Here is an 18025-nt window from a genome sequence, read left to right as displayed (position 1 = left end):
AGAATAGCCTTTTCAACAGATGATGCTGGGAAAACGGGATATTAGGATACAAAAGAAGGAGGTTGGACCTCTACCTCAAGCCACATACAAAAATTCACTCAAAATAGATTAAAGACCTCAATGTAAGAACTAAAACTATTAAAGTCTTAGAAAAAAAAAAAAACATAGCAGTAAATCTCTACTGCCTAAGATTAGATGATGATTTTTTTAGACATGATACCAAAAACACACATACAAAAGAAAATATAGATCCATTTAGAACTTCTGTGCTTTGAAGCATACTGTCAAAAAATAAATAGAAAGAAAATCCACAGAATGGGAGGAAATCTTTGCAAATCATATAGCTTATAAGGAACTGGTATCCAGAATATACAAAGAACTCTTAAAATTCAACAATAAGAAAATTAGTGAGCCTATTTTAAAATGGGCAAGGGATCTTGACATTTCTTCAAAGAAGATATACAAATGGCCAATAATCATGTGAAAAGATGTTCAACCTTATTAGTCATTAGGGAAAATAAATCAAAATCACACTGAGATATCACTTCCCACCAAGTAGAATGGCTACAATCAACTAGTCAGATAATGACAACTGTCCGTAAAGATGTGGAAAATCCAGAACCCTCATACATTGCTGGTGGGGTTGAAAATGGGATAGTTAATTTGGAAAACAGTTTGGCAGTTCCTCGAAATCTTCAACATAGGGTAACCATATGACCCAGCAACTGTACTCCTAAATATATACTCAAAGAGAATTGAGAACATATATCCACAAAAATATTTTTATATGAACTTCCACAGCAGTATTATTCATAATACCCAAAAAAGGAGAAACGACCCAGAAGTCCAATTGATGAGTAGATGGACAAAAAGTGGTATAACCATCTGAAAGAGTATTATTTAGTCATAATAAGGAATGAAGTACCAAAACATAGTACAACATAGATCAACTTTGAAAACGTTATACTAAGGGAGAGAAGCCAGACACAAAGGCCACATACTGTATGACTCCATTTATATGAAACATCTACAACAGGCAAATCTACACAAAGAAATTAGTGGTTGCTACGGGATGAAGGAAGCAGGAAATGGGGAGTGACTACTAATAAATACGAGTTTCTTTTTGGGGTGATAAAAATGTTCTGGGATTAGACAGCAGTGGTAGTTGCATTGTTTTGTGAATATATCAAAAACCACTGAATCATATGCTTGATTCATGCTGAATTGTATGGCATGTGAATTGTATTTTAAGTCCATTAGGGAAAAAAGTCAGATGTCCCAAGGCTTAAGGTGACACACAAATGTGTTATAATTGAGACTTGAAGCCAAATTTGTTTGATTATAAATCCTGTTGTCTTAATTACCAAGTATATTCCTGGACCTCCTTCTTTTCTCACATTACAGGCTTTCTAGAAACACTCACTCCTATAGAGTTCACCACTATCAAATACCAAGTCTCTCCTTATCCCTAACTTTCTTCTTGGGTCAGTCTGTCTCTGTACGTCTCCATGTTTCTAAGAGGATAAAACATCCTTTGAGTTATTCACTGAAAGTTGTCCCCAAAACTTTGGCCACTTTGGTGGATATTCATATGATGCGGGAAAATTTTAAACCAGTAAAGTCTAGCTATTCCCTAAATTGCCCTCTAACTACTGTATCCAGGATGACTTCCAAAACTTTCCTTCTTTGGAGACCCAGCAAAATGTGCGTAGTTGTAAAAATTAAACATACATAACTTTATAACAAAATATTAAATTTTTTAAATTTTTTAAGATTTATTTTATTTTGGGAGAGAGAGAGCATGAGCAGGTGGGGCAGAGGGAGAGGGAGAAAGAATCTTAAGCAGACTCTGCCTTGAGCACGGAGCCTGACATGGGGCTCGATCTCACAAACCTGAGCTGAAACCAAGAGTTGGAGGCTTAGCGGATCATGACACGCAGGCGCCACAAAATATTAAGTTTTTGTTTGTTTGTTTGTTCTTATTTGACAGACAGATCACAAGTAGACAGAGAAGCAGGCAGAGAGAGAGAGGGGGAGGGAGCAGGCTCCCTGCTGAGCAGAGAGCCTGATGTGGGGCTGGAACCCAGGATCCAGGATCATGACCTGAGCCGAAGGCAGAGGCTTTAACCCATTGAGCCACCCAGGTGCCCCTAAGTTTTAAAAAGTCATTAGACACCATGCCCAGCACAAAATTTTTGTTTGTAACAATTCGGTAATTTAGAATAACTGAAATCCTTCCCAAAGAAAAAGCGAAATCAACAACAAACAATCCAAAACACTGATATTCCATTTTTCTGATATTCTAGAATATAGTAAATACATGTTTTATTTCCATGCACACACTATCTCAACTATTTACATAATGTGTCAGGATTACTGCACTTACAGAATAAACTAGAAAACAATTCATCTCCAACACCCATATGTGACACATATTCTTAGCAGTTATGTGGTTAGACACGAAAATTTATGTTCATTCAGTACAAGACTAAGGTAACAGGTAGAAAGAAACAGACCCAGACCTTACCCTTTACATTGCTTTCCTTCTCCCTTTCACATCTCAGCATCTCTAAGTGTTGGCAAAAGTGGGTCCCCGTTCTGATTAACAAGGACACATCATAAAATAAATAGTAGTAGATGTATATCTGGACTGCATGGAATTATGTTAAGGGCACAATTTAGGCCTTTTTTCTTTTTTTGTATTTTAAGTTTATATTCAAATGTGTGCAGAGGTCTCAATGGTCCTGTTATGGGTAGATAGCAAAGGGCTGCGGCCACAGTGACAACAGCCCCTTCTTCCCCAAGGGACAATAGGCAATAGGCTGAGGGAATCCACCTGCCCCCAATCGCCCACCATAAGCCAGGAAGACGCCTGAGGCACACACAGGAGCACCTGGAACTGGGACCACACCATCAATTCAATCTGGCCCAGACCAGGGTTTGTGCTAGACACAGCAGTGGGGAAAAGATGATGAGAACAGAGTCTCTGCTCCTCCTGTGTTTGCAGCTGGCGGCTCGTAGAGACGTATGTAACAGCACCTAGAACACAAGGCAGTGTGGAATAGAGGCAAATAGAAAAGCTGTGCTGCGCAGGGTTGAAAGAAATGTATTCCCCACTGGAGATCTGGGGAGAGTCTGGTGAGAGAACAGAGCTGGTCAGGCTTTTGGATGGGATGGGGTGGGACGACTTCTGCAGATTCAAATGAGAAAAGCAAAGGGCATTATAAGCAGAGGCCATGGCTTGGAAGTGATCTTAATTGTCCTTAATTATAGAATGAAGATAATAATAGTACACCTATCTTGGAGGGTAGGTTGAGGATTACGTATAAAGAAAGTGCTTGGCCTTAGCAGGCATTTTAAAAGCTGTAGCTATTATCATGGGCCAGGAGGGTGGCAACACCAGGAGTGCCTCCTGGAGGGCTTTAACCTCCAGCAAAAAGTAACTGTGTATCCTCTTGCTTCTGTGACTGATCTTGTTTCAAGCCCCCAAGCAGGACAAATATCTAAAGTCAAGAGGAAAAAAGGAACATTCGTATTTCTCTTCCATGAGAATGTTGACTTTTGCAGAACACGGGTGTGTTGTGGTCTTGGCAATTAACCTGAGGTGTAGGAATTGGGATGGCAGGTCCTTGGTCTCAACTAGAAATGACAAATACAACTTCCACTCCAGGACCAAGTTTCCTGGGGTCACCCCCAATAAAGCCTCCCATCCCACCCAGCGATTAGGGAGCCAGGAGAGCAGTGGTTGCTGCTGTACATTCTTAGATAAAGCAATTCCCTTATTCTAACTCAATGTCTTCATCTGTAAAATGTGGACGGTGATACCTGTCACTGGGGCTCATTCTGAAGATGAAATGACACCAGATACGTAGCATGCTTAGCCCAGGGCCTGGCACACCGTGGGCATTTCATAAATGTTAACCTTATTTTTACAGTTAGGACAGTAGAGACTGGCTTGCTTGTCTGGCTTCTAACTTACTGAAGAGGAGACATCTTAAAGGAGACACCAGGAAAGGAAAACAAGGAGAGGGGAGGGCAAGGAGCCCCATCAAGGACTCATATGTGGTTTTCCCTCCTACTGAGAGGGCCCCTGAACTCAATAAATGAGAATGACCCTAGCTGAACTTCCATCCTGGAAAGCAGAGTTGGTTTTTAAAAGCAGTTCTTTTTCAAGATCAATTGTTCAACAGAACTTAAAAGCTTGCCCTCAGAAGAGGCTCAATCCTGAAACCTATGGGTAAATCACGAAAAGCAGGAATGTGTCATCCCTCTACAGGGAGTGGGGCGTCCCACACATGCTGTTTGAACACTGGGACTCTGCTGCCGCCCCTCTTCCAAATTAACCAGAAACCTGAGAACCTGAACTGAGCTCCAGCAAACATTATTTAAATGAACCGGCTGTTACAGGAACCTTAAACCACATGTCTTTTGGTTGTGGGACTGCCCTGGGCCAGCAGACATTAATACAGAGGGTTCCCAACTCACAAACGGATTGTGTTCCAAATGTGCATTTGGAAGTCTGTGGTTTGAAAGGCAGAATGCACTTTTCCAAAGAAGCAATATTATAAATGGTGATTAGGGCCACACGCCAGCTCACAAAACTCCCTGTAATCATAATATAGGTACACTCTGTACATTTTAGCCAAAAAAACAGTAGAGGGCAATTATACTACAATACTAATAACTAAAGAATGAGATAAACAGGGCACCTGGGTGGCTCAATCAGTTAGACGTCCAGCTCGTGATTTCAGCTCAGGTCATGATCTCATGGGTGGTGAGATAAGCCCCACCTCGGGTTCCCCACCCAGTGGGGAGTTTGGTTGGGATTTTCCTTTTCTCTCCCTCTGCCCCTCCCCCCACTTGTGTGCACATGCACATGTACACTCTCTCAAATACATAAATAAATCTTTTTTTTTTAAAGAATGAAATAATAAAGTTGAGTATCTTTCATTTGTCTTGAGGAGCAGTGTTTAAGCACAGGCACATTTAGTAAACGGAGGATGAAAATGTCTATTCAGTGAGGCTGAGAGTCCAGGGAACACGGAATGTAGTCAGGAACCCCCACAGGTGGGAATCAGACCAGCCTACAGGATCTCCCCAATTCTAAGAGACCAGTGTCTGCAGCTGAAGGCTAACCTAGCACCCAGGGGTGTTAGCAGGTGGAGGATGACTGAAAAAGTTAGCCAGAGTATTTCTATGTAGCCGTTTCATCAGCAATGGTAGGACCTAGCTTCCATGCCCCTCTCCTTTTCAAACATGATTACCCTCATTTACAACCCAGTCTGCCCCTGACCCCAAAGGGGCCACCGAAGGTTCACCGAAGCGCAGAAGGTTTGGTGCCACTTTCACACTGATTTCTGAGACCAGACAAGCTCTCTCGGATACTCACATCGCCTGGATGGTTTTAATTTGACACCTCTAGACTGACCCTACTATTGCCACCCCCTTTGGGGGGAATGTGCGTGACCAATACCACACCCGGTCAAAGACGTTCAAAATCACCCATTCTAGCTATGAGGCTAAGGATCAGATATATGTATTTTATCTGTAAATATGAAAAACACATGAGAAAAGAGGAAAGGAGTAAATTGAAAAAGAAAGTTACTTGGAAAAGACTATTTGTAAGACAACAGAGAGGACTTCCATAAGATCTAACCATCAGGTGGCACCCTCAGTCCAGAGCAACTGGGTTGTCCTGAGAAGGACAGCAGAAAGGAAAGGTTAATGAGTGCTGGTCAGAAGTTGATAGGAAGGCTGAAGGCAGCCACTTTGCAATAAGTAATTTAACATACACAAGGCATTCCTGTAAAGTGCATTCTAGAGTAACTCACATATACATAAAGGCAGTAATTAATTCCCTTAAAATTACAAAATGTCTCATGATTTTATTTCTTAAAATTAGATTCTATCCCTTGCCCACATTCTACTGATTTATACTTTTTTTTTTAAGATTTTATTTATTTATTTGACAGAGATCACAGGTAGTCAGAGAGGCAGGGGGAGCAGGGGGAGCAGGCTCCCCACTGAGCAGAGAGCCTGATGTGGGGCTCAATCCCAGGACTCTGGGATCATGACCTGAGCCGAAGGCAGAGGCTTTAACCCACTGAGCCACTCAGGGGCCCCTGATTTATACATTTTAAAATTAATGTTTTTACAGTTCTATTTTTTTCAAGCACTAATTCTTTGACAGCTAGATATAGGCAAATAAATTCTCTTGGTCCTTGGCTTGCTTTATTTTTTTTCTTAATAGATTTCATCTTTTTTTTTTTTTTTTTTGTCAGAGAAAGAGAGCGAGAGCGAGCGTAAGCAGGGGGAGCAGCAGGCAGAGGGAGAAGCAGGCTCCCCACTGAGCAAGGACCCTGATGTGGGGCTTGATCCCAGAACCCTGGGATCATGACCTGAGCCAAAGGCAGAGGCTTTAACCAATTGAGCCACCCAGGCATCCTGGTTTGCATCTTTTTAATGTCAACTCTTTATTTTATAGAAGTTTAATATCTTAACATAGACAGTTTTACTAATCTTTTCCATTATGATTTGTTCTTTTTGAGTTTTGTTTAATATATTCTTCACTATCTTGAGATAATAAAGCTATTCTTTTAAATTGTCTTCCACAAGTTTTGCTTGTTAAACTACCTGTTTTGTCTTGGCATGGCAAGCTAATTGCTAAATAGTCTATGTATCCCTGCTGATTTAGCACTCCTGCCCTAAAACTAGTTTCCCATAGATCCATGTGTTTATTTGGAGGGCTTTCTGGTCTGCTCCATGGTTCTATCTCACTATTCCTGCACCAAATAGCATACTTAGTTTTCTAGTTATTCTTGAATCCACCTTGTTTTTCAAACACCTTTATGGCATTAGCTCATTTCTTTCATTACATCACTACAATCATCTCAGGGCTCTACATCAAGACAGAACAGGGGGATGCATGAGCTATGGCTAATATGTTGAAGATATTAGTGCTAAGTGAGAAGAAGGCTGTAGATCTATTCCAGGATTTATGACTGTCAGTTGCCAAGCATTTGATTTGGGAAACAAATTTGCGAAGAAATTAACTCTGGTTGGCTGAACCCCTTCAGAAAGCGGCGGTTACCCTTCTGGGAAACAAGGTATTAGTTCCATATCTGGAAATGAGTCATGAAAGAGAACCAGATATGATACAGTAGACCAGAGCAAGTCCATCACTACCAGTGGGGAAGAAATGGACTTTTTGAGTTTTATTCCCTGATGACTGTTGAGCTGAAATCAGAAGGAAGATGACTCCCTGTGGGCTCACATGTGTCTCCAGTGAAACCTGTAGATGTTTCTGGTGTCAGTCAACCAGGGAAGAGAATCTCATACCACAGAGTCAGAACTTCTATAACGATAATGAGCCAGAATTTTATAGGATAGGGAAATTCTATTTCCGACCAACCAGCGGAGGGGGGGTGCGGAGGGAGCTGATTTAGATGAACCCAGATGAATTTGAGGACATCAGGGACTGGGGAGAAAAAAAAAGGTCTTTGCCACAGGAAAACAGGCCAAGAGCTGGGAAGGGAGGCAAAATGTCCAAATGAATTCCTTATCTTTGTTCCCAGAAATACGCTGCTCTTTCAATATTCCTGCTCTCAGCACCCCTGCCCAAATTCCAGGCTGCTGGAGCCACAAGCCTGGAAGCCATCAGTAAGTCTTACAGATTTTATCACCTAGATCTCTTGACTCTATCAACATCTCTCCATCTCCACTCCACCCCATCCCTGCACATACTTACTCACATACGCCATGCTGTCTTTAACTGAACTATAGCAACAGCTTTCTGGCTTGAGCCATAGTTGAGCCCTCTTGCCCACCCTTGAAGCCAAAAAGCAAATTCCCACTGCACCACCTACTAGCTTTGAAACTTGGGCAGATTTCTGCACCTCTCTGTGATTCAATGTTCTCCTGTAAAACCTGGTCCTACCTGGTGGCCTTGTTGTGACAACTGAATGAGTTGACACAGGTCAAGCACTTGGAGGAGGAAGCACTTACCACTTACTAACTTACCAGGTAATCGTCCTGGATGTTTGTCTCCATGCCATGCTAGACCAGAAGTTCTACAAGGGCAGAGATGTATCCATCTGTTGGTAAGCCTCCACTGGTAGCTCCTTGTAGCTCCTGGAAACTGTGAGCCACCACAAACTGGAAAGGAGCCAGCCATATTTTGTAAGTCAGTCTATCTACTTACATATTCCCTTTTTGTCTCTTGCTCTACCAATGCGTTCCTAAAGGCTTCCACCAATGTTCCAGCTTGTTCCCAGCCATGAATCCATATTGGGTCTACAGCTGAGGGGAAGGAGAATGCCCCCTGAAGGTGGAGGAGACAAAGGCAAGTTGTGGATGATTTCCCACCCGGAAGTGCAGGAGCAGAGCAGCACAAAGGCCCAGAGTGTCTGCCTTCTCTCCCCACAGTTGAGTTTCTCTCCTTTGTCATCTTTGGAGGAGGCAAGTGTGACTTCAACAGGGACCTCTCCAGATTATTAAAACTGCAGCTAACAGTGAAGAAGGGCCGATGGGCCCAGGAACAGAAACGCAACCGGAGATGCAACAGAAGTTCAGCCTCCCAGGTTTTGGAGAGTCACCTGAACTCCCGTCTTGAGATAAAGGCTTCTAAAGGAAAGAGCCGGGAGAAAACGTCCCTTCGTTCCCTCTCTCTCCTCTCCACTTCCCACTCTCGGTCCTCCCCACATCTCTTCCCACCTTACTTCTGAGCGGGGTGTCCAGCCCTGCCACCTGGTGACAAAACCGCCGGCAGGAGCCAGGCGCCGCACGCGACAAGAGCCACGGTGGCCGACGACTGCCGGACCGCAGAGGGAAAGATCCCTGAAGGATCTCCCGGGCAGTAACACGAAGGAGGATCCCGAGCCCGCGCCTCTGCGGGCGGCGGGGGCGCGGGCACCGGCCGGAGGGGCGGTGCTCCCGGAGGCTGTCTGCGCACGCTGCCGCAGGGCCCGGGGCGGGGCCGCCGCACGCACAGCTCGCCCCCCGCGCTCGCAGGGCAGAGCGCCCCCTCGCGGACTCCAGGAGACCCTTCCCGGCCCGCGCTTAGCGAGGGACTGCGCGGCCCCGGGCGGGCGCCGCGGCGGAGGTATGGCCGCGGGGTCCGCGGTGCGCAAGGCGGCGCGGGTGCTGGAGGCGCCTCCGCAGCACGAGCAGGTATGAGGCGCGGGGCGCAGTCTGAGGACACGGGGCTAGAGTCTCGAGGATCACGCGGGGGTTGCGTGGCCGCGCGGACAGGTCTCCGAGTCCTTCGCCCCGGCGCGGGATGGAGGGACGGATGACCTTTCTGGAAGGTGCTCATTGCTTCGCCTCACCCTACCCCACCCCATGGGAGTCGAACCCCTCTCCACCTCTCCATTTCCCTCTTTCCCTCTCCCTCTTCTCCCCTTTCTTCTCCCTTACCCCTCCTTCTTCCAACTTCGTCCCCCCGCCGCCACTTGTCTCCTCCAGAAGGACCCTTGTTGGACTCATCCCTATCCGTTCCCTATCCTCCATACTGGCTGCCCCTCTCTCCACCCTCTCCCCGACAGAAGCCCCAGGGCCCAGGCGAAGGCCGTGGGCATTGGAAGACGACAGCTGAAGGGTGCTGGGTGTACATTAGGCTTGACTTTATGGTTCTCAGAGGTTCTCAAACTTCAGCGTTCATCATAATCACTCGGAAGGCCTGTTAAAAAGCAGATAGTTGGGCTATGCCCAGGGTTTCTAATTCTTGATATCAGGGATAGTGGCTGATCATTTATTTGCAAGTCTGACTAGTTACCAGGAGGTGCTGATGTTCATTCAAGGTTAGAGAAGTTCTGGGCTAGCACTTTGTTCTACTCACATCCTGCCCTCCCCTGAGCCCTTCGGTGATTTCAAATCCAAGTCATTACTATATTTCATTTATGGACTCTTCTTAGGCCATGATCACGTACCAGGAACTGTGCATGGGTAAAGGAGAAGCAGTTAGAGGTAGACCTTTCCTCTGGAGCTCGCATCCTGGGAAGAAAGTATAACAAGGATAAAATAACTCATAGAGGATAGGAAGAGATTACTGTCCCCATAAGAGATTGGAGTGAAGTTTTGTAGGCTTTCTAGGAAGCAAGGAACTGCTTCTGACAGGGAGGGTGAGGAGGGCTGATGGGGGAGGGAGGGATGGCATGGCTTTTGGGAGCAGGGCCTTGGAGAATGGATGAGATTCCATGTGGCCATGAGGGGAAATGAGAATTCTCCATGGAGGAAACAGGAATATGAAATTACATGGAGGTGAAAAAAATTGGTGGGGGCTGGGAGGTGAGCATGGAGAAAGGTAGGGGTAGGAGTAAATATTCTCTATGATCCTGGCAGAAATCCAGGGTTCATGAATCCTTGTAGGCAGAGAGAGCTGGGTTATGACAAATCTTGTAACACACTATGCATTGGGGATCTATTCTCTAAAATAGGGAAGCTGTAAGGGAACTCCCTGGCTGACTTGCTGGTTTCACTCTCCTGTGAACCAGATCATATCATTCACAGCAGGTTATGGATGAAGAAGTCTAAAAGCTGTGAAGGACAGAAGTCTGGCAGAGTCAGTTCTGCAGCTGATACTTGCTGTCCCCTTAAGGCTGCCATCGCTGCCTTGCCTGCTGCCCTCAGGAGGCATGGTCCCCTGTTAATTCTTTCCTAGGGGGAACTCACAGCTTTTCCCTTAATCCCTCATGGCAGAGCCTTGTGGTCCAGGGACCAAGAGCCAAGGTGTCACCTGGGAGCCAATTAGAAATGGAGTCTCAGTCCCCCACCCCAAAACTGCTGGCTTAAAATCTGTGTGTTAACTGAACCCCTGGCTGACTGCACATCAAAGTTTGAGAAGTGCTAGTTTAAAACGGACTTTGCAAAAGCTGCGGATAATAAAGGAGAAATAGATATGGTTACTGAGCACCCCAACCCCATAAGAATTTATGGAGCACCCTGTGTATGACAGCACCCTGACTCGAAACGTTACCCTGTTTAAGGTTCATTCAACATCCTTATCACCCCCTGAAGCGTATTTCTTTGTGTACTTGTTTTTCTGAGAACCTCCATCCCCTTGGACTCCAGCAGAGCAAGCACTTGATCTGCTTTGCTGGCTACTGTATTACCAGAACCCAGCACAGAGCCTGGCAAAAGGCAGAGCCTCAGGAGATGTTTATTGGACAAATATGTGAGTGAGTAATGAACATAAAACCTCATGATCTGGACTCTAGTCTGCCCAGCTCCCTGTGTTACCCCTTTGTGACAAGTAAAACCCTCCTCCTCCCCAGCTAGACCCCCTGTGGGGTCACAAGAGCAAGCCAGCTACACCATGTCTGCTCCTGCGACTCCTCGAAGTTGGGGTGCAAGAAAGCAGGCAGAGTGGATTCATCAGTTTCCTCTTGTCTGAGGCCTCCTTTGCAACCTCTCTTTCCCCCAGAGGACCCACCTCTACCCCAACATCTTCTCTGCCTTAGAGTAGGCCTGACACAACCCCTTCCTCCCACTCCAGTCCATCCAGTGACATGGATTCCGTATCACTAAACACGGCCCTCCAAGTCTGACACACCCGTACCTCCCTCACTTATGTATCAGGGACACCAGTAGTTTGAGTTCACTCTTCCAGTTTTGCCAAGCATTTTAGCAAGATTTTTCTAACAGATGGGTTTTTGTGAGGGAAGAGTTGAAAGTGGGGAGACCCATTTGGAGGCAGCAGCTGAGGTGAGAAATGAGGAGGGCTGGCGCTGGGAGGGAGGCAGTTTTCAGATACAGTTGACCCTTGAACAACAGGTCTACGGGTACACGGATTATTGGCAGTGTGGTACTGTAAATGCATTTGCCTTATGATTTTCTTAGTAACATTTTCTTGTCTCTAGCTGACTTTATTATAAGAATACAGTAATAATACACATCACATACATAGTATGTGTTGATCAGCTTTTTATGTTATTGGGAAGGCTTCTTCTAGTCCACAACAGGCTACTAGTAGATAAGCCTTAGGGAATCAGAAGTTATATCCACATTTTTTACTATATGGGGGACTGGTGCCCCTAGTCCCCACATTGTTCAAAGGTCAACTCTATATTGATTGAGTGTGTGCTGTGTCAGATGGGGGTTTTCAGGGTGGGGTAATACAAGTAATAAATCACCAGTGACCACGCATTGTGGTGGCAGTGTTCAGTGGACAGTAGATCTACCAGAGGTACCTAACCCCAAAGGCTTCCTGGAGGAAGTGGAATCTAGGGCATCCCCAAAGCATGTCTGGGTGACAGAGAAGAGCATTCAGGGGAAGGAAGGTTCTGCTTGACTAGACCAGAGGCTGTTCAGGGGCTGTGGAGAGAAATGAAGCTGACAAGGACCGCAGGAGTCCTGTTAGTGACAAGGGCAGCCACTTGGGTTTCGAGCAGGGGATCAGATAGGACCAGTCTGCTTGTCATTGGATCACCCTCACTGTTTGAAGGGAGAAAAGGAGTAAAGGCATAAGCACCTCCGGGGTGGGGAGGGAACACTGCACACCAGGCTGGAGGCCTTCCCTTGCCAAGCAGTCTAAAGAGTGAGAGCCCCTTCCTGTTCTGGCTCTTTACCACACACAACATTTTGTTTCTTCATAGAATCTACCGCATTAGGTCATTGTTTTCCTTACTTGCTTATTGTCCATACTTTCTCTAGAACACAAGGCTTAATTCATGAGAACAGAAACCTTTTCTGTCTTACTCACCTTTATCATATGCCAGGTCCTATCCCAGTGTGTGGCACCCAGGAGGTAGTAAATAGATAGTGGTTGGATGAATGAAGAAAATTGTTGGCACAGAGGCCACTGAGGTGGAAAGAAATGGGTTGCCAGGTATTTTTGTAAGGTCAGCAGGAGGGTACTGGGTTGGTGGTGGAGGGTTAGGGTCAAGAGCGGTGCCCCCTATCTCTGTTTTGAATGATCGGATAGATGGGATATGGAGTTGCTGAGTGAGAAGGGGAACTGAAATGGAAGTAGGTTGGGGGGAAACAAATATGTTCAGTCTGGGTCAGGTTGAGTTTGTGTGTCTGAGGGACATCCAAGTGGAAATCTGTAGAAGGCACTTGGGTAGAAGAATCTGAAGCTCAGAAGTGAACAAAAAGGGGAGGAGAGGTAAATAAGAATGTGCTAGCAGGGAAAAAAGGATTTGGCAATGACAGACAAGAAGGAGAAAGGAGAAGCAGATTCAAAATGACTTCTTCATTTAAGTGACATATGTTCATGCAGATTATAAAAAAGTAAGTATAAAAAAGGAGTAAGTAGTCCGGCAGACATCAGCACTCATAGATCATTCCTATTAGCACTTTGGTGATCATTCTGGACACCTCTTTCTTTTGGATGTTTATTGATTCGGTGCAACTCTGTATTTACATTAATAGGTTTACAGTATATACAACTGTTTCTAAAGCATGCTTTTTCTCTTAACAATATGTCATGGAGATACCTCTATATCAAGAAATATAGATCTGAACAATCATTTTAAAGACCCAATAGATTTCCTTTATTATATCAGAACTCATTAACCGATCCCGCGTGGGTTGACACATAGATTGTTGCCAATTTCTCAATATTATAAATAAAACTATGCAAACACCTGTGTCATTTTTCCCTGTGCATTTTTCACGTCATTTTGTGAGAGAATATTCCTAGACTATTCTACATAGGATAAGTGAACACTTAAAATTTTGACATACCTAACCTAATCTGTTCAGAGAAACTGTCTTAATGTATACAGTGCATCTGAAGGACAGGAGGAAGCCATTTTCCCTCATCGGCACTAGCTGCTAGACATTTTTCCCCTTATCATCTTACTTTTTTTTTTCTTTTTAATGTTAATTTGTATTAAAATTATGTACATCCACATTTTAAGCAGTCAAATAGTTCTACAAGACTTAAACAAACAAACAAAAAAACACAATGGAACCCCTGTCACCACTCCACCTTTTCCCATTCCTGATTTCCCACTCTCCAGAGGCAGCAACCTTCAACTGTTCTCAGGAACTGGTGGTGGACCCTCCCAGTGGGGGAGGGGGCGCTCAACATCAGGGCATTGGGGTTCTCGAGCTCCCAGAAGATTCCAGTGCTCATAGGACCTTATCTTTCCCAATGCCACGGATGCCCCCTCTCACCCTCAGCCCTTCCGGGGGGGTGGGGTAAATTCAGAAGCAGGAGAATGCAGGGACCACCTCGCATCCCACCCCGTTTATCTCACCTACCACAGTAAGAAAGTGATTGTGCCCCATCCCCTCCCTGCCACACTGGTTATGGGGTGAAGGGTTGTACCCTTTCCCCTACTATCTCTGCCTGCCTGTCCCTTAGCCCAGGCAGCCACCTCACTGTCCCTAAGAGAAGGTGGTGCTGGGGACCCTGAGGTCTACAGATTCAACTAGCCCTCTCAATGGACCCCCTGAGGCTGTCTTTGTGACCCCAACCTGGTCTCTGGTCCAACCAAATTCCCCAAAGTCCCACAAGTTTTCCACCATCCCTTTAGGCAAGGCTCTGACCCTGAGCTCCTCCTGGCTAACCACCGTCATCCTCAAAATAAAGCTCCAACTTTCATTCTGCCTAGAAAAAAAAAATCTGTTGCTTTTTTTAACTTTATAATTTCTGGTCTCTACCTCATACTTGGAAATACTTTGTCTACTACATGATTATTAAAACATTTACCATATTTTCTTCTAGTGCTTTTAAGACTTTTTTTAAGATTTATTTATTTGAGAGATTTATTTATTTGAGAGATTTATTTATTTAAGATTTATTTATTTGAGAGTTTGAGAGAGAGAGAGTAATGAGCAGGGGAGGAGCAGAGAGAGAAACAGACTTCCCACTGATCAGGGAGCCTGATATGGGCTTGATCCCAAGACCCTGGGATCATGACCTGAGCTGAAAAGAGACGCTTAACCAACCGAGCCACCAGGTGCCCCAAGACTTTCTTTTTTACGATTAAATATTTGATCCACATAGACTTTATTTTGAGATGGGGTTTGGATACAGTTCTATATTTTCTTCCAAAACCACTTGTCTCAGCAACATTCGTTGAGCAATCCATTTTTGTTCCTCACTGATTTGAAGTGATTCATTTATCATATGTACTTGGGTCTGTTCCTGGATGCTGTCTGTGTTCTGTCCACTCATCTATCTTTCTAGTCCTGGACCAGTAATAGGAAGTTAATTTCTGTGGCTTTATTATGTATATCAGTGTCTGGTAGGCCACTTCTCTGGTATTTACTCTTCTGAGTTTTCCTGGCTATCCTTATATGCTTATTTTTCCAGATGAATTTTAGTGTCACTTTATTTTCCAAAATAAATTCTTGTAAGATATTGAATGGGCTTGCCTAGTAACATACCAAAAAAAAAAAATGTCAAAAAGTAGACTTCACCCTAGAGAAAAATATTGTAAAATAAGGGAACTACTACTAGAAAAGAGATGTCTCTGAAAATATCATCATCATCCTCATCCTCATCATTATCATTGTATTCATTTTTTCTCTCTGCACATTACAAGCTGGAAAAAAAAACAAATTCTGAAAAGGGCTCTTTTTTTTTTTTTTTTTTTTTTTTTTCAGATCTCTCACACAAAGCTTTCTGCGGATGATGAGTGGAAGTAAGTAATGAGTCTTTTTTTTTTTTTTTACAGCTGTTATCTAAAAATTCCATCTCAACCTTAACAGTTGGAGAAAATAAATGAAGCTATGATTTATTTGTAAATGTCTCAGGCTACAGAAGGTGGGTTAGCACAGCATGCATGTGCACTGATAGGATGAACTTGAACCACTTGGATTTCATCTGTTTCCTACAGTGTGCCCCACACAGTCCCCCAAAACTGGATTTGTATGTCCTTCAAAATAGGGCAATGTCAAGTTAGTATTTATTTTAGGCATAAGATACATCTGGTTTTCTATATATGCTGTTTCACCTGTGTTCTAGTACTTACTATAGGGCCATTAGGGCCCTGTGGGCACCAAAAGAAATAAAATAAAAATGAAAAGTTCTTCCTTTTTTGCATTATGGTAATCAATGATGAGTGTATTCCTAATCAAAATAGGAAATACTTATTATATTTGCACACTATTTTATACTTTCCAAAGTAATTCTACACAGGTTAACCATTTGAGATAGGTTTTCATTATATATATACACAAAGTCGATGCATGTCATAAAGCATAGTTTATGTCTATGCAAGCCCTATTTTAGAACGATTATAAAGTCACTTTTCTGTCTCCCTGCCCAAAGTTGAAAGTTTGTTCACTAAGTAGAATATTAAATAGTTACTTAGGATTGGGGGCTGTAAAAACTGTAAGTGCTTGTACCCTTTAATTTTTCTTCACTTCCCATTTCTTCAAAGGAACAAGTGTATTTTTTTAATGAGTTTCTGAAAATCATTCTTATCTCTTAAGCTCAGCTTCCAGCACAGAGACTATTAACAATGTAATTCTATTAAGGTTGCTTACCTGATAGGGACTTTAGCTTCTTCATTTGATAAAGGTAGGGGTGTGAGTACATCTAATGTGCCTCCCAGCATCCAGGTTCTAAGATTCCATCTCAAAGGAGAACTCAGGCAGTATTTACTAGGCTCTGCAGGCTCATTGCTACACGTTGTCCAGCAGGGGGCACCCTCAGTGCCCTTTTCAGAAGCACTTGGTACTTCACTCTTCAGAGTAGTGGTGGAAATTACTGGTAGAGGGGGAGAACCCAGCCCACATACCCAGTGAGTGCCTTTAAAAGGTCACAGTCTCACAGCACAGAATAGTACCCTGCAGTGTTTTCTGATCAGTACAGGAAATGCACGCTATATCCAGTCATAAGTGAAACTTCAAGAGATTTCGTGACTGATGGTGCCCCATCCAGAGCGAAAGGTAATGCTAACCACTATTTATAAAGTACTTGATTGGCAGAATTCATAATTTTCCCATTTTCCCTAATCCTGACCCTGGACTGCTCTCTCTTCCTCTAACCCAGTGGTTCTCAATCTTGGCTGCACCTGAAAATCGCATGTGGAAGTTGAACTGCCATAACAAGTACCACAGCCCTGGTGGCTTAAATGACAAAAATTTCATTTCTCATAGTTCTGGAGGCAAGAAGTCAAAGTTTAAGGTATCGGCAGGTCTGGTTTCTCCCAACCCTTCTTGGCTTGCAGCTGCCTTACACTCTTCCCTCCATGTGAGTTTATATATAAAAATCTTCTTAGATGGACACCAGTCAGATTGGATTGGGGCCCATTCACGGACAGCATTAAACCTTAGCTAATTCCTTAAAGTTCCTATTTCCAAATACAGTCACCTTCTGAGGAACTGGGGGGTAGGACTTGAGCATATGAATGGGGGTGGGCACGGTTCAGCCCATGTAAGGCACAGAAAAGGTCATTTAATTGATCTGGTCACAGCTCGGACCTTAGGACTTTTAAAAGCTCCCCAGTGATTTTCAGTTTACAGCCAACAACAAGAACCACTGCTCTAGGTTTCCTCTGAAGATACTTCGGCAATGGGAAGTTAAACCAGATGACGTATTATAATCATGTTTTCTCTACCTTTATGCAAAGCCAAGAGTTCATCTAAAAACTGAGACATTCAGCCATCAACTGAATGTTTGTACCTGCTTAAGATAATACATGGGCTTCTTCTTTCCCCTTATAATGAAAAAAAAAATGTATACAGCTCACTGAGGAGTTTTCTGGAGTCCTTTGGATAAGTTTCTCTTCATCGTTACCATTGCGGTATATCCTTTTACTTAAGAATATTTAAAGTTACTTGGAATTACCACTATTTTACTGTTTTGAATTTCAAAAATGGTAATTTTATATGATTTAACCTGATAATCATTATTATTCCTCATTTAAGAACAAATAACATGGGCTTTAGAGTTTTAGAGCAATCCTGTGAGGTACAGAGGGATGACGATTTTAAGTTTGCAAAGGAGGATACCGCGGTGCAGGAGGGATGAGTGACTTCTGCGAGTCTGTATGACGATGACGTGCCGGACTGGGGACTGGCACCCAGGTCTTTCCAGAGCCCATCAGTGACTTTCTTGGCCCCATAA

At 43.9% G+C, this 18025-nt stretch overlaps 1 protein-coding gene across 1 annotated transcript in view; it reads left to right on the top strand.

The window, feature by feature from the left end:
* Positions 1–9102: 9102 nt before the first annotated feature.
* The window catches only part of LOC111157537 (ring finger protein 175), a 42699-nt gene continuing 33776 nt past the window's right edge, over positions 9103–18025 (top strand). The window contains exons 1-2 of the mRNA XM_022519039.1: positions 9103–9168; positions 15556–15593. Of these exons, the coding sequence (XP_022374747.1) occupies positions 9103–9168; positions 15556–15593 (104 nt within the window). The remainder of the gene's footprint in view (positions 9169–15555; positions 15594–18025) is intronic.

The sequence above is a fragment of the Enhydra lutris genome, unplaced genomic scaffold (assembly GCF_002288905.1).
Source record: "Enhydra lutris kenyoni isolate GAN:26980312 unplaced genomic scaffold, ASM228890v2 scaffoldscaffold3, whole genome shotgun sequence".
NCBI classification, from domain to species: domain Eukaryota; kingdom Metazoa; phylum Chordata; class Mammalia; order Carnivora; family Mustelidae; genus Enhydra; species Enhydra lutris.
Note: the sequence above shows the minus strand (reverse complement) of the source record. Positions and strands in the feature narration are given on the sequence as shown.